This window comes from Nannobrachium achirus, assembly GCF_963921795.1.
Source record: "Nannobrachium achirus genome assembly, chromosome: 13".
Taxonomy (NCBI): Eukaryota; Metazoa; Chordata; class Actinopteri; order Myctophiformes; family Myctophidae; genus Nannobrachium; species Nannobrachium achirus.
This window is the reverse complement of record NC_137833.1, coordinates 26,343,186-26,356,589: the sequence shown is the minus strand read 5'-3', so window position 1 is coordinate 26,356,589 and position 13,404 is coordinate 26,343,186. Positions and strand designations below refer to the sequence as shown.

Here is a 13,404-nt window from a genome sequence, read left to right as displayed (position 1 = left end):
TGTTATGTCTCCTATGGTACCAACATCAATACAGCATGGAAATGTGGACAAAACCTTATCCAACTAAATATTCTTTACAACAAAATATTCTACATTTTGGGTTTGAGAGGTTAAATCTCATCATCAAATGGCAGTCCGTGGCTCAAACGCAGAATAAATATGAAAAAGGTTGAAAACCACTTCCCTAAACGGACTGAAACTAGCTGTGCAGCCATACAGTTGTGAGTGAGACCATATTCATGAAAAGCATTGAAAAACACTACACAATGACAGCAATGTTGGAAGAAAGTATGATTTATCAGATATGTATCGCTATAACTGTATTTAGGATGGTTAAAACGTATAATTATGTTTGTAGCAACAAGGCATTGCCATCTAACTGATTAATCTGTAGCTAAGAAATACAGATTAGCTGGCAGGCTAACTGCTGTTTAGCTAATGTTAAGTGATTATTATCTGAATTAAATAATTAATTAATAATAAACCACTACAATTAAATTGCTAGACTTGGGTATATATAGGGATTGACACGAAATGAACCCGCAGTGCGCATGCACACACACAGCTGCACTTCCAGGCCCAGAAGGAAGGCTGGATGGAGATGCAATTGCTGTATTGTTTGACATTTATGGTTTGTTGGAAAGAACAGGAACAACGAGAACACAGAGAGATGGAGAGTCTGATGACCAGAGGGAGACAAGTATTTATAAATATCTGGGAGTTCATTTCAACCGGCATTACTGCAGCCTTGGGGCCATTTCTGTCTCCAGTACATCTTACATGTCACTCAATAAATGTCTCCATTTCGAAATAACACTCTTTAAGACAGCACAAAGGAACGTGTTTTGATCAAATCCCCCATCAACAAGCGCAAATGCATCAGACCAGGGATCATCAACATGGACAAATGTGTCCGTGGCAAGACTTGTTTTTTTCCGTGGCAAATTCTAGATTTTCTTTTTTACACAGCATTATAATTTAAATTATAAGTCCCAATTACTGAATGTCAGTCTCCAGGTTTTCTTCAGAATATTTATGAGACATGTGTCTCATAACAAGTGTGTACACACTCTCTTTATGTGTTTCTGGTAATACTATTGTAATATTATTTGCAGCATCAGAGTGTAGGCAGGTTGTCGGGTACCCAGCTTTGAGATATTTGAACCTGCCAACGACTGCCACTGTCGCCGAGCTACCGGTGTGAGTCAGTCTGGACTTGGGGTGTAGAACTTAATTTGGGGCTGTCAAATTTTGCGGCTTTTATTTAGCACCACAGTGGTAAAGTGTGTGTGTTTTCCCCTTCCAGATGGGAGAGTTTCTGTCCGTAGACAGATGTAAGGTGCAAGGGGCCAGGTATCAAGACGACAGCGTTGCGGACACACCTGTCGGGGTACGTTATTTATAAGGATGTCATCATTTTTACAACATACATCTTGTGTTTTTCATTTTCTTTTCTTTTTGTTCATTCCTCGCTCTCATCGTCCATTCTCATTTTTCATCATTCCTTCTCCACGGCATGATTTGTTTTAGGGTTAAAGAAAACCCCAACCCCAGCTTGAAAGTCAAAACAAACAGCAACACAAGCCATCCATTATGGATGGAGGAGTAGACCGGATAACAGAGGCGAGAGAGACAAGTGTCTGGTGGTTGTTCCCTTCAAGCTGTTACCTATAGTATCCCTGGTTCCCCTCTAGCCAACATGCTGGCTGCTATGCTCCGCTAACCCGGTTCAAACTGAATAGCAGAGCAGCAGTTGTGTTTCCATACCCACCTGCTGTAGGTTTTTTTACTTTGCCCCCAAGCGTGGGCCCTGTATAATTCTCCAGACTTTATACAACTCAAGCTTTACCATCCCTTCTCCTCTCTCTTCTTAACTTTACTTCCATTCACTCTCATCTTCCAGCTCTCGTAAATGGATGCGTGAGTTTTGCGATGGCCCGATGTAAACCAGTACATGTTTTTTAAGCCTGGTGGGAGGAATTGATCTAGATCAGTGGATCCCAAACTTTTTAGCTCAAGACCCAAAAAAGAAATTAGACGTTTTCTCGGGACCCAAACTAGTGAAAATTACAGATCTACAAGCATACCATGTGTCAATTTGCATCAGGTTGTGTGCTTATAGATCAGCTATTTTCACAACTTCTAAACATTTATTTATGAAATTATTGGAAACATAATTGCATTTTGTTTTCAATTCTTGAAAGTTTTAGCTTTTCTAGTTTAGGGAACCATAAAAATGTGTCCACGACCCACAAATGGGTCCCAAACCCACTGGTTGAGAACCAGTGATCTAGCTGAATGGGACATGACGTTGTTGTACTGTGTGTGGTCATAGCGATTGCGATGGCTGTTGCCCTCTGCGGTCGGTGTGTTGGCTTATCTTCTGTCTTTCCGCTGGCTGTTAGGAGGCAGAGATGGATGACAGCGGAGCAGCACCCGGGGAGGTGAACAGCAGCTGGGACGTCAGCACAGAGCGTCTGGCCGGCACCGTGGGCAAACTCTGCAAGACAGAGTCCCAGAACCACATGTCTCCCAGGTACAACGCTGGTGCCCCGATACATACTGTACATACACACTGTAAAATCCTATGTGTTCATTTAACTCTGAATGCAACTATAACCAAAACTGACCTGTAAGGGTCCATTGGTTCTAGTTTGTACCCTCTCAGTGTTAAATTAACAATGTAGAGCAGGGATCTTCAATGTTTTCAGGCCAAGGACCCCTTAGTCGAGCGAGAGATGAAGCAGGGACCCCCAGAACCTTTTCATAGATTCCATATAGTTTCATTGTTTGACAGCACAGTCGTCAGTTTATTTTGGATTCATGTCAATTTGTGTTTTCAGATATTTAACAGTCAATACTTAATAAACTTGACCTTTCACTCTGTACTTAGTCTGCTCTTTTTCCCCTCTACACCAAACCTCTTTGCCGAAAATAGCCGATCTACAAGCTCACAACGCCTCGCAGCGCGAGGCGTTGTGAGCTTGTAGATAGCTATTTTTGTCTAAAGTTCTCAGAATATGGGCAATAGGGTTCAAGTGGTTAATATAAAAAGGTTTCTATCACACAAGAGATTTGGAGGACCCCTTTAGTAACTCTGAGGACCCCCTAGGGGTCCCGGACCCCCTGTTGAAGACCTCTAATGTAGAGAGATTGTTTAATCATCTGTATGTGGAATATTTGACTTGGCTCATAAGCTACTGCGTGTTTTTTTTTTGTTCCTTGACTTCCTGTGTGTCTGTGCGTTTCTCCCACAGCAAAGCGGAGAACAAGCTCCAGCGCCGGCCCCGCAGCACCTCCATGAAGGACCGGCAGAACTCCAAGGCCCAGAACGACAGGACCAGCAGCATGGACAGCGAGTGCTCCCCAGAGTCACGGCTCATAGCGCAGGTATCATCCTCACATCCAGCACCGTGTTCAAGTAAACACGCCCAATCTCCTGACGTGGTCCTCTGCATTTACCCAGTGTACTACTCAGGAGCAGTGAGCGATATTAGTACAGCACTTTGGGAGCAGCTACTATGAAGATCATGTGATTCAAAGCATGTAGTCATTTAAACACTACAACTACCACTTTGAGTCCAATTGTTTTGTTACTTCCTCGTAAGCAACTAGATGCTCATTAACAGCCACTACTTGAACTGAAACTGAAAAATGCAATATTTTACTTTGGCTGACAGTGATTTTCCACAGAACACCTCAGAAAGTGTTAAGTTCGATTTTTACATGGCCGCATTCTCACAACAGAAGTTGCCCTTTAAGGGAGACCGAAGTAAACACTGTATTTGTCCATAGGGTATTACACAGACTAATAACTGAAGCGAAACCAATATTATTGCAAAGTAAATCCCCCAGGTTTCAGATGACACATAGTAGGTTTGTTCTCTCCGGTACTCCCCTATTTCTGTCAGATAGATTTTCAATTCAGCTTTATTGGCATGAGAAAACATACATGCACATTACTAAAGCAAGTGTCAAAATATAATAAAAACAGGAAAAAGGGGAATGTGTATATATAGCTGGAGGGGTACAGTACAGCATTGTGTAAACAGAGGCCTGTGTGTGCCATTCACATTACTTTTTTTAACTTAACTTTTGGACAGACAAGGACCTTCGCCAGGGTGTCCTGATGAAGGTCCTTGTCTGTCCAAAACAATGACAAATGAAGCAGAAAGGTGTGTGAGGGGGGAGATTATGCGGTTTATTTTTGACAAAGTTCTCATCTAAGGGGATTTGCCCCCAGCAGTCACAAACCTTTTTTAGAGCGTGCATGTTGATCTCACCTTGCCGCTCACATCAGTGTGTGATTCCAACTGGTTCTGAAGGTTCCCAGGAAGTCTGTGTACGACCAGCTGAACCAGATCCTCATCTCTGACGAGCGCCTGCCAGAGAGCATCATCCTCATTAACACCGTGGAATGGCAAGGACAGGTACGTGTATGTTTTTATTAATATGACTTGACTCATGACTCGACTCTTTTCGAGGCCCCATCCTCGCCGTCTCAGATGCACACCTTTCGAATCCGACCTGTCTTGTACGCCTTGTATGTCTCTCCTCTCTCTGCCCTTGGTTTCCTGTCTCTCTACACTAACTTATCTTATCTGTTCTGACAGCCAGAACTATAGACTCTCACCTTTCCGTAATCTGAAGACTCATCTCTTCAGACTCCACCTCATCCCCTAGCATCTCATTCTCCCTGTACCCCTCTTCTTGCTACCTACATTTAGATAGCATGTTATTTAGACACATGCCAGGTTAGCTGTTTACCTGGTATCCTATAGTTTCAATGTACAGATTGTTATTGATGGGCCACATGGCTCTGCAAGCCTTGTATTATTTAGTACATTGGTTCTCAAAGTCCTTTAGGGAGTTCCAGGGGGTCCCCAGCTAAATGATAGTTAGGAACCAAATAGACCCCTATGGTTCTGTAACTCAGAGAGTGTACAAATGTGTACAAATGGAACCAAATAGGATAAGAGAGTCGGCTATATAGCATAAATGTCATTGTGATTGCAGTATGTAGCGGAGGTGCTCCATGAACAGGGCCAGCCCATCGTGTCCACCTGCTCTGCTGCTGATGTGCAAGCTGCTTTCAACACTATCGTCACCCGGATCCAGAGATTGTGAGTCACACACACACACACACACACACACACACACACACACACACACACACACACACACACACACACACACACACACACACACACACACACACACACACACACACACACACAGCACAATAACACAGCATAGCCTACGTAGTCAGAATGTAACATATACATGTTAACTGTTGGATTTTAAAACAATTAATGTACATGATAAACATCTAGTTATTTGTACTTGTGTCAAATATGACCTTGATCGTCTACAGAGAATTTGGGAAATTTGATTCTGGAAAAGTATGGAATTTTGAAAAGGAAAAAGTGTAGGAGCCTTGCACGCGCACACAGCATTTCATGTTTGAAGTTACTGTTCTTCTACATCTAACGGTGTTCTTCATAAGAATCATCAAACACGTTGTTTTATTTAATCTCTGAATGTCTTGCCAGTCAGTCAGTCAGTCAGTCAGTCAGTCAGTCAGTCGCATCTGCGGGAGTGCTGCGGTCTGCTGCCTGTCCTTGACTTCCTTCTCTCTGAGTTTATCCTTGTCTCGGTGAAGGCCTTGCATTTCAGCCTCCTCCCTCCTCTCTCGTATCCGTCTCCTCTCCTCAGGACATCTTGTCAGTGGGAGAAGGTGTTGCCTCAGAGTCCACCGTCTCTCCTCTGCTCTGTCAAACCCATCTCCTGTTTCTTTGTAATCTGGACTGAACAGCGAGACTTCCTCTCTCACACCTGCTCTCCTCTCTCTCGACCTGTCTGTTCTGTCTGGGGGGGCTCGTGTCCTGCGGAGCGTTGCACACTCCTCTGAAGTCGATACGCTCACTCCTCCGTGCCTGCCTGCTTCGGCTGCAGTATTCTCTCTCTCTCTCTCTCTCTCTCTCTCTCTCTCTCTCTCTCTCTCTCTCTCTCTCTCTCTCTCTCTCTCTCTCTCTCTCTCTCTCAAGACAGACACGCTGCGCTGTCTCCCACAATTTTCAAAGGCATCCGCCCACCCGTCTGTACTTCAGAAGCTCTGAGAATGAGTCATTTGCCCACTTCCCGTTTCACCTTTTGCTGTTGTGTAAATAAACTCCTGCTGGAAACTAAATTAGTCAAAGTCTGTCTTAGCTACTGCACTAGGCTGCTCTGCAGAAATGGACAAGATATTTTGAAATGCCTCATATGATATTTTTGAAATATCATAAGGTATTTTGAAGAAAAATTATAAAAAATAATAATAATTGGGAACGCTGTCGGGGGGGTTGGTCAATTACCCAACCCGCCTGAAGACCGGATAACAGATTCCTTGTCTAACTTCTACCGGGTTGAATTACATACCAGTGGTTTAAAGTAACTAAGCACATATACTTAAGTACTGTACTTAAGTACAATTTCTTGATATTTGTACTTTACAAACTTTTCAGAATATAATATTACAGTATAAAACATGCATTAACCACTTTAGCCCTATTTTATACCTTTATAGCCGATTGTCGCGTTGTGAGCTTGTAGATCTGCTATTTTCGAACATTTTGTACTTTTACTTTTGGTACTTGTAAGTATATTTTGATGCCAACACTTGCGTACTTTTCCTCAAGTACATATTGAATTCCAGACTTTTACTTGTAAAACAGAGTATTTCTACATTGCAGCACTGATACTTTTACTTAAGTAAAACATTTGAGTACTTTTTCCATCACTGTTACAGGGTTAGGGTAACAAGATTGCGGAAGAGATAGACTAGCCTTGAGAGACCAACTGCAACATAAACCTCTCACACCGATAAATCCATATTTTTCTCTCTCATTCTCCCTCGCTCTCTCATTCTTTCTGTGACACAAATACACAATCACACGCAACACGTCATGTCTCTCACACTGACGCTCATCACCCTGGCTTTTTACAGCTGTAACTGCAATGCCCAGACGCCACCCACCATCAAGGTGGCGGTGGCGGGGGACCAGAGCTACCTGAGCACCATCCTGAGGTTCTTTGTGGAGCAGCTGGCCAACAAGACCCCTGACTGGCTCAGCTACATCCGCTTCCTGGTCATCCCCATAGGTAGGACCACCACCCTGCTCATGACTGAACTCCATATTTCATATTTGTTGATACTGGGCATGCTTTATCTAAACTGCCTTAATTGCAAAATGCAACAACCTATTCATTGTACCTCTGTGTTTATACAGTATATACAGTGTAGGGTTACCAACCGCCCCGTAAAATACGGGATCGTCCCGCGTTTGGAAACTAAAAGACGTGTCCCGTATTGAACTGAAACGGGACGCTCTTTGTCCCGTATTTGAAGGTTGGGGGATAAATATGAATGACGGGATGATTTAATTGAGAAATGACAGGGATTCTGCCTGTCAATGAGCTCCGCTCTGCTCTCCTCTGAGTTAAGTGCTGCATCCCATTGCTGTGAGAGGTGCTGCGCTAGCTGTTTGTAAGCAGCCCATTGGCTTATTAACACAGTGTTGCTAAGACACAGTCTCCGCCCCCTACACCAATCCCTTCCCATCGGCTGTAGGCTATGGTTCAGTCCATAACACAAGTTGCCTGCGCGAGAGTGCGTGCGAGCGAGCGAGCATACGACAGTACTCGGCTCAGAACATTGTTTAATGTCTTTAAAAAAGAAAACGCGTGACAGAAGATTGTGTACCAACAGATTAGACATGAATCCATGATAGGTGATAGCCTAAACAACAAAGTGAAAAAGCAGGCAGAAAATAAGCCATGGATATATTGGTATTCCTGGGAGCACTACAGTATTTCTTGTCTGCCAACTAAAGCGACCCCAGACTGGCTGGTATGTGAAATAACATAAGCATGCGTTGATTTTGTTTTTAAAACCTAATGGTTATTACTGTATGCCAATATGATTAAACTAGTGTTGGGTAACCAGAGAGTGGGCACATAAGAACCAGTTAGACCTGTTTTGGAGGGGAAAAAAAGAAATAAAATACACTACATGATTTTAAGGTAATAGGACATGGCCCAAAGACACCCGAAATGATATTGTGAAAGGAAAAATATGATTTAATATAGGAAAATACCCGTTTTAGCCAACTTTATAACCAAAAATACCAGATTTTTCTGGTAATTTAAATACAATATCGCTTTTATTTATTCTGTCTTAACTCATTGAGTGCCAATCCCGAACTAGTTCGGCTTTATTATCGTATCGCAGAGTGCCGATCCCGAACAAGTTCGGCTTTAAAAAAAAAAAAAAAAAAAAAAAAAAAAATGTTTTGAAATTTTTTTTTTTGATTTTTTTTTTTTTTTTTTTTTTTTTTTGGACCCCATCAAATCTGGTGAACATGATTTCAATCGCGATTTTGCATGTTCCACCCCCATACAACCCCATCTAACATACAGGGCAGCCATGTTTGTTTACATAACATGTAAAACATAATGGCGATTATCTCAAGAATGCCTGAACGGATTTCCAATCGGATTTTTTTGTTTGAAAGCTGTGAACAAACTGCACAAATCCACTCCAATGCAATCCAGGATTGCATTGGATTTTTTAGAGCTCATTCTTCTCTGTTTTTTTCCCATGCATGAGGTGTGCAAGGTTTAATCATGGCTAAGTTGACGAAAATAAGGCTTCTAAAATGCTTGGTAGCCAATAGCTAACTTCAAGCTAACTTCATCCTCTTCCTGTACATGCACAAAGGAAAGTGTTCAGGCAAGTCATGGCTGCAGGGCTTCTGCATATACCAGCATATCTCTATGGGATTTTCTATGGCCACTGGGCGCCCTCTAGTGGTGAAAGGGGTGGCACTAAATGAGTTAAATACTGTTGTTGCTGCTTTTACACCCTAATTTCCCTGCGAGGGCCAATGAAGGCTTTATTTTATCCGGTTCATTTGATTTTTAAAGCGAACTTTTGTAACTCAAATCGTTGTTTCTAGAGGGGTCCCTGGAACAACATTTTGGGATGGGGGCCCACGACCAAATACATATAATTTTGGGGTTCCTTGATATGAAAAAGTTTGCGAACAACTGATCACAGAAACATACCTTTTTCAAAAATCATATAAGGATTTAGAAGACATTTGTAGAATCGGCCTCAGGTCTTAATGGGTAAATAAAAATCAACATTGAAACTTAACGGAGCCGTGTGGGTCTCCACTCATCCACAGGTTCTCACCCGCTGGCCAAATACGTGGCCTCCTTCGACAGCAGATTCAACAGCATCTTCATGGACACCGCATGGAGGGAACTGTTCTGCAGGACAGAACGGCCCACCTCAGGTAAGACCGCTGACCTTCACCACTGGGTCTTAAAGTTATAATCCTGATTGTAATCACTGATGCTATTATTAACCATGATCATTGAATAGAGGGTATGCGCGTGACATCATCATCATACCCGGAAGTTATGCGGCAACGCCTACTGAGTGGCAAAAAATTACATTCTGGCCTTGACAGCCCATACATCCAAACAGAAAAGTCCTATCTGATTGCATTAAACGATGTTAAACTCACTTTGCTACTCGATTTGCCATTCACTTTATGCATGCGCATACCCTCTATACAATGATTTTGTTATTTTCTTTATGCTTATTGCTGCCATATCTTTGGCACTGTATGTGATGTCCTGACTTTATTGTTCCCCTGTGAGCCTGCTGGATGTGGAGATGGGTTGTAAAAAATGTTCTGGTTGTTAACTTGTGTAATCATGGGGAGACGAGGGCAAGGTGACCGATTAATATAAGAGGTTTGAATGAATTGCCAAGTTTCACGATTACGTAATTGTGAAACCTGAAATCACGTTTTTTGATTACCGGTACTTTAGATTAATTGTGCAGCCGCTATACCCTACATATCCGGTAATACCTCATTATTACCTTGTCCATTTGTAACTGTGAGCGCCCACAAAATGTAAACAAATAGACCAGTAAGGGTCATACTCATACATTCGTACATGTTCAAGAGTTAAATGAACACTCAGGATTCCATAGTGTAGTTGTTGCATCTGGACACAGAACAGGCCGCTAGTGTGTTTCATGTTCACTCACTGTGAAAGAGAAAGAAATGGGATCAGAGTGCGGGTCAGAGGCTGATGGATGTTGAGGCGAGGTCCGGTGACCGGGGACAGGCTCGCTTCCATCATCACACTGTCCCTCTCAACCACTAGAAAACCCATCTCCAGCCGCGTGATGAAAGGAAGCGCTCATCCGGACTCACCAGACTCCGGGGCAATTCAATCATTTATCCTCCAGGGTTGTCAAACTTGATCAGAACCAAGCAACAATGAAAATGTCATCTGACAGACGACTGAGGTTGCTGTGTGGTCACCTGTAATTCTGTGTGGAGGAAGGGGGGGGGGGGGGGGGAGCAGAGATTGTACTCTGGATTGGGAGACCGCTGTCAACCCTTTTTTTGTTTTTCATTTCTAAATATCTGCTGTGGCTCGATGCTGAACCATGAGGTGGTTGTATTGAGTGATTGAAATTTTGATTGAATATTTTATTAGACAGAAATGACAAAGTCACAAGTACAGTCATACACTTCTAAAGTCTAAAAGGATCGCCAAGAAAGTCCAGTGGACTTGTTTCCATTGACAACGTATTGGGCATACGCTTCATACTGAAAGTCTAGATCAAGCGGGCTTTTGCCCCTCTGCTCCACGGGAGGTTTTTGTCCTCCCTGAGCCCGCCTTAGGACACCTGCGTTACTGTTTGACAGGTGTACCGCCACAGTCAAACTCCCCACCTGTCACTGTCCCCGGAGCGGGTCGCGCGCGGCCGCTTAACGCCAGAAACGAGAGCCCGCCTATTTAATTCATCAATATAGTATAAAAAAAACAACACCAAATTACAATATCATCACAAATATAAAACACTTCATGTACAGAATAGGGTAAAAAAAACTTTCTTAGATACCACAACAATGCAACTCCTTGCAACAAAACCGTTTTAAGGCCAGCGCACGCAAACTTCTCAAAATACATTCAGAAGGACAAGTGAGAATTGGCTGAACGAGAATTCACTGCTTCCTCCTCCAATGACGGCCCATGAGAGCCCGGCGAATTATTATTCATTAATATTACATGTCTGCACAACACTGTAGGCAATGTTGTGCACGCTTGCTTACAGACAGGGGATTTATTTTCACTTCAATCTACTTTGTTTGCCAGCTGGAGTGCAGTGAAGCACCGAGTTAAAATGAAGGGCCGTGCCAGATCACTCTGGGCCCGCTTTGAATGAGAAACACCTAATGGTATGGCGGCTCATATCTGGCCCACTTGTCTTGTGCTTGACTGGTATTTTTGAAAGCATTAGACGATAAGTAGGTCTTTGTGTACCAACCCCAGAGTCTATAGAACACGCACACATTAATCTAGCTGCTCACGTATAAATTAGCATTTGAATGAACTCTCAGTCTCATGCAGTGTTAATTTCGTCTGCTAAATTATGACGAAAAAAAGGTTTGTTGACTAGCCTTTAGAAGCGGTGGTACACCGAGTGTGTGTGTGTAGGTTAGTATGCGTTATAGGTTACTATGCATGTATGTAGCCTGAGCATGAGCTGCAATACCGCTGGTCACCTAGTGGCGCTGTTGCGTCTCGCACACATGCCGATGAAATGAACTGCACCGCTCACTTCAAACTTGGTTCGATTTTTTCACTGACGAAAACGAAATAAAAACTAAGCTATGATGTCAATCTCTTATTATTTATTATTATAATGTTTATAGATCTATAGATATAGATAAGATATTTCTGGGGGCTTTTTGGGCTTTATTTAAAGTTTAACGTTAGAGACAGACAGGAAACAGGGAGATGGAGATGGGGAGAGACACGCAGTAAAGCTCGTCGGGAACTGGACTCCCGTGATGCAGGCTTGGCGCCTAGGTGCCCGAACCGCTATTATTGATATTTTTGTTGTTGTTGACCAAATCAAATATAGGTTTAGTCAAATATAATCGTATTTAGTTGACTAAAACGTTTAGTTAGACTGGAATTGTATGCAAAAGACTATGACTAAACTAAATCAAGAGTTGCTGTCAAAGTTGACACTGCCCTCCGGCGCCGTGTATGGGAAGCCATATTTCTCACACTGCAGTGCTGTGTGTCTCTGGCAGATAATATCGATGTAGCAGGACGAGTTGTTCAGTACCTGGCAGGCGCTAACGTGTCCCACCAGTTCCCCATCTCAGAAGCCATGCTCACCTACAAGCAGAAGAGGTAAGCTGATTCGCTTTATGTGACGCTATCGTTGCATAATTCTGTGTGTGTATGTGTGGGGGTGGGGATGATTTGTGCTTCTGTTATGTTATCTTGCATGCCTGTCTGTTTGAATGATTTCTAACATGCTGCTTTGATGTTGCTTGTAACCCCTGCTGTCTTTATTTAACATTACATCTTAGAAAAACACACTCATCTGCAAGCAGTGGTGTGTTATAGAATTTTTTTGAGGGCATAGTATAATCTACAATCCGCAGCCATTCCTGGGTCCAGCGCATGCTCCAGTGCATAATGCCTATCAGATACGCTACTTTGAAAGGTTCAGGAGGGCATACGCTTTTTCTATTTTTTTTTCACAGCATACTACATATACCCCGTATCACGGTAGAACACACCACTGTCTGCAATGGCTTGATCCTTGTCATAAGGAGACATGAATGAATATGAATTGAATTGCATGTGGGAAACATCTATCTAAATATTATGCACATGCATGCAAACTCGCACACACAAACATTACTAAAATGTTAGTGGAGAAGACATCCAGTAGAACTAAAAGACAATACATTTTTGTTGACAAAATCTTATGATATTTAGTTGACTAAAACATTAAATAAAAATATTCAAAAAATATATATATTCCAAAGACTATGACTAAAACTAAATCAAAATTTGCTCTCAAAATCAACACTGTTGACGCTACCAAAGGCAAGCGAGACATCCAGGACCTGTTTAAGCCCACCTTCCATCAGAGAGATCACAGGCTCAGGCAGGGATAAATTGAACCCAGGCACATTACAAACACACAAGGACTCCCCTCGGCTTGCCGCCTTAAAACAGAGACCCTGTTTATTTGCTTGTGTATCTGTCTGTCTGGCTGTTTTGTCCTTTGAGGCTTGATGATCAAACCTCTCCCTCTCTTTGTCAGAGTGGCCTCCTAGTCTACAGGAGGTGCTTGATACAACATGACAATTTAACACACTATTGCATTCCTTCTTCCCCCTTCCGCTCCCTTTGCTTTGCATTCAAGGAAGAGAAGTTTGTATTTTGATTTTTACATCAGGTATCTTATTCAACTGTTTTTACACCCTGGTCCCCCCCCCCCACACACACACACACACTCCC

At 42.7% G+C, this 13,404-nt stretch overlaps 1 protein-coding gene across 1 annotated transcript in view; it reads left to right on the top strand.

Moving 5' to 3' along the window:
• Window positions 1-13,404, top strand: part of LOC308297626 (phosphofurin acidic cluster sorting protein 2-like) — an 87,640-nt gene that overhangs the window by 65,264 nt on the left and 8,972 nt on the right. Inside the window, exons 11-19 of the mRNA XM_080741136.1 lie at window positions 1,307-1,390; window positions 2,406-2,536; window positions 3,258-3,390; window positions 4,326-4,430; window positions 5,017-5,123; window positions 6,989-7,143; window positions 9,231-9,341; window positions 12,177-12,279; window positions 13,310-13,342. Of these exons, the coding sequence (XP_080597262.1) occupies window positions 1,307-1,390; window positions 2,406-2,536; window positions 3,258-3,390; window positions 4,326-4,430; window positions 5,017-5,123; window positions 6,989-7,143; window positions 9,231-9,341; window positions 12,177-12,279; window positions 13,310-13,342 (962 nt within the window). The remainder of the gene's footprint in view (window positions 1-1,306; window positions 1,391-2,405; window positions 2,537-3,257; window positions 3,391-4,325; window positions 4,431-5,016; window positions 5,124-6,988; window positions 7,144-9,230; window positions 9,342-12,176; window positions 12,280-13,309; window positions 13,343-13,404) is intronic.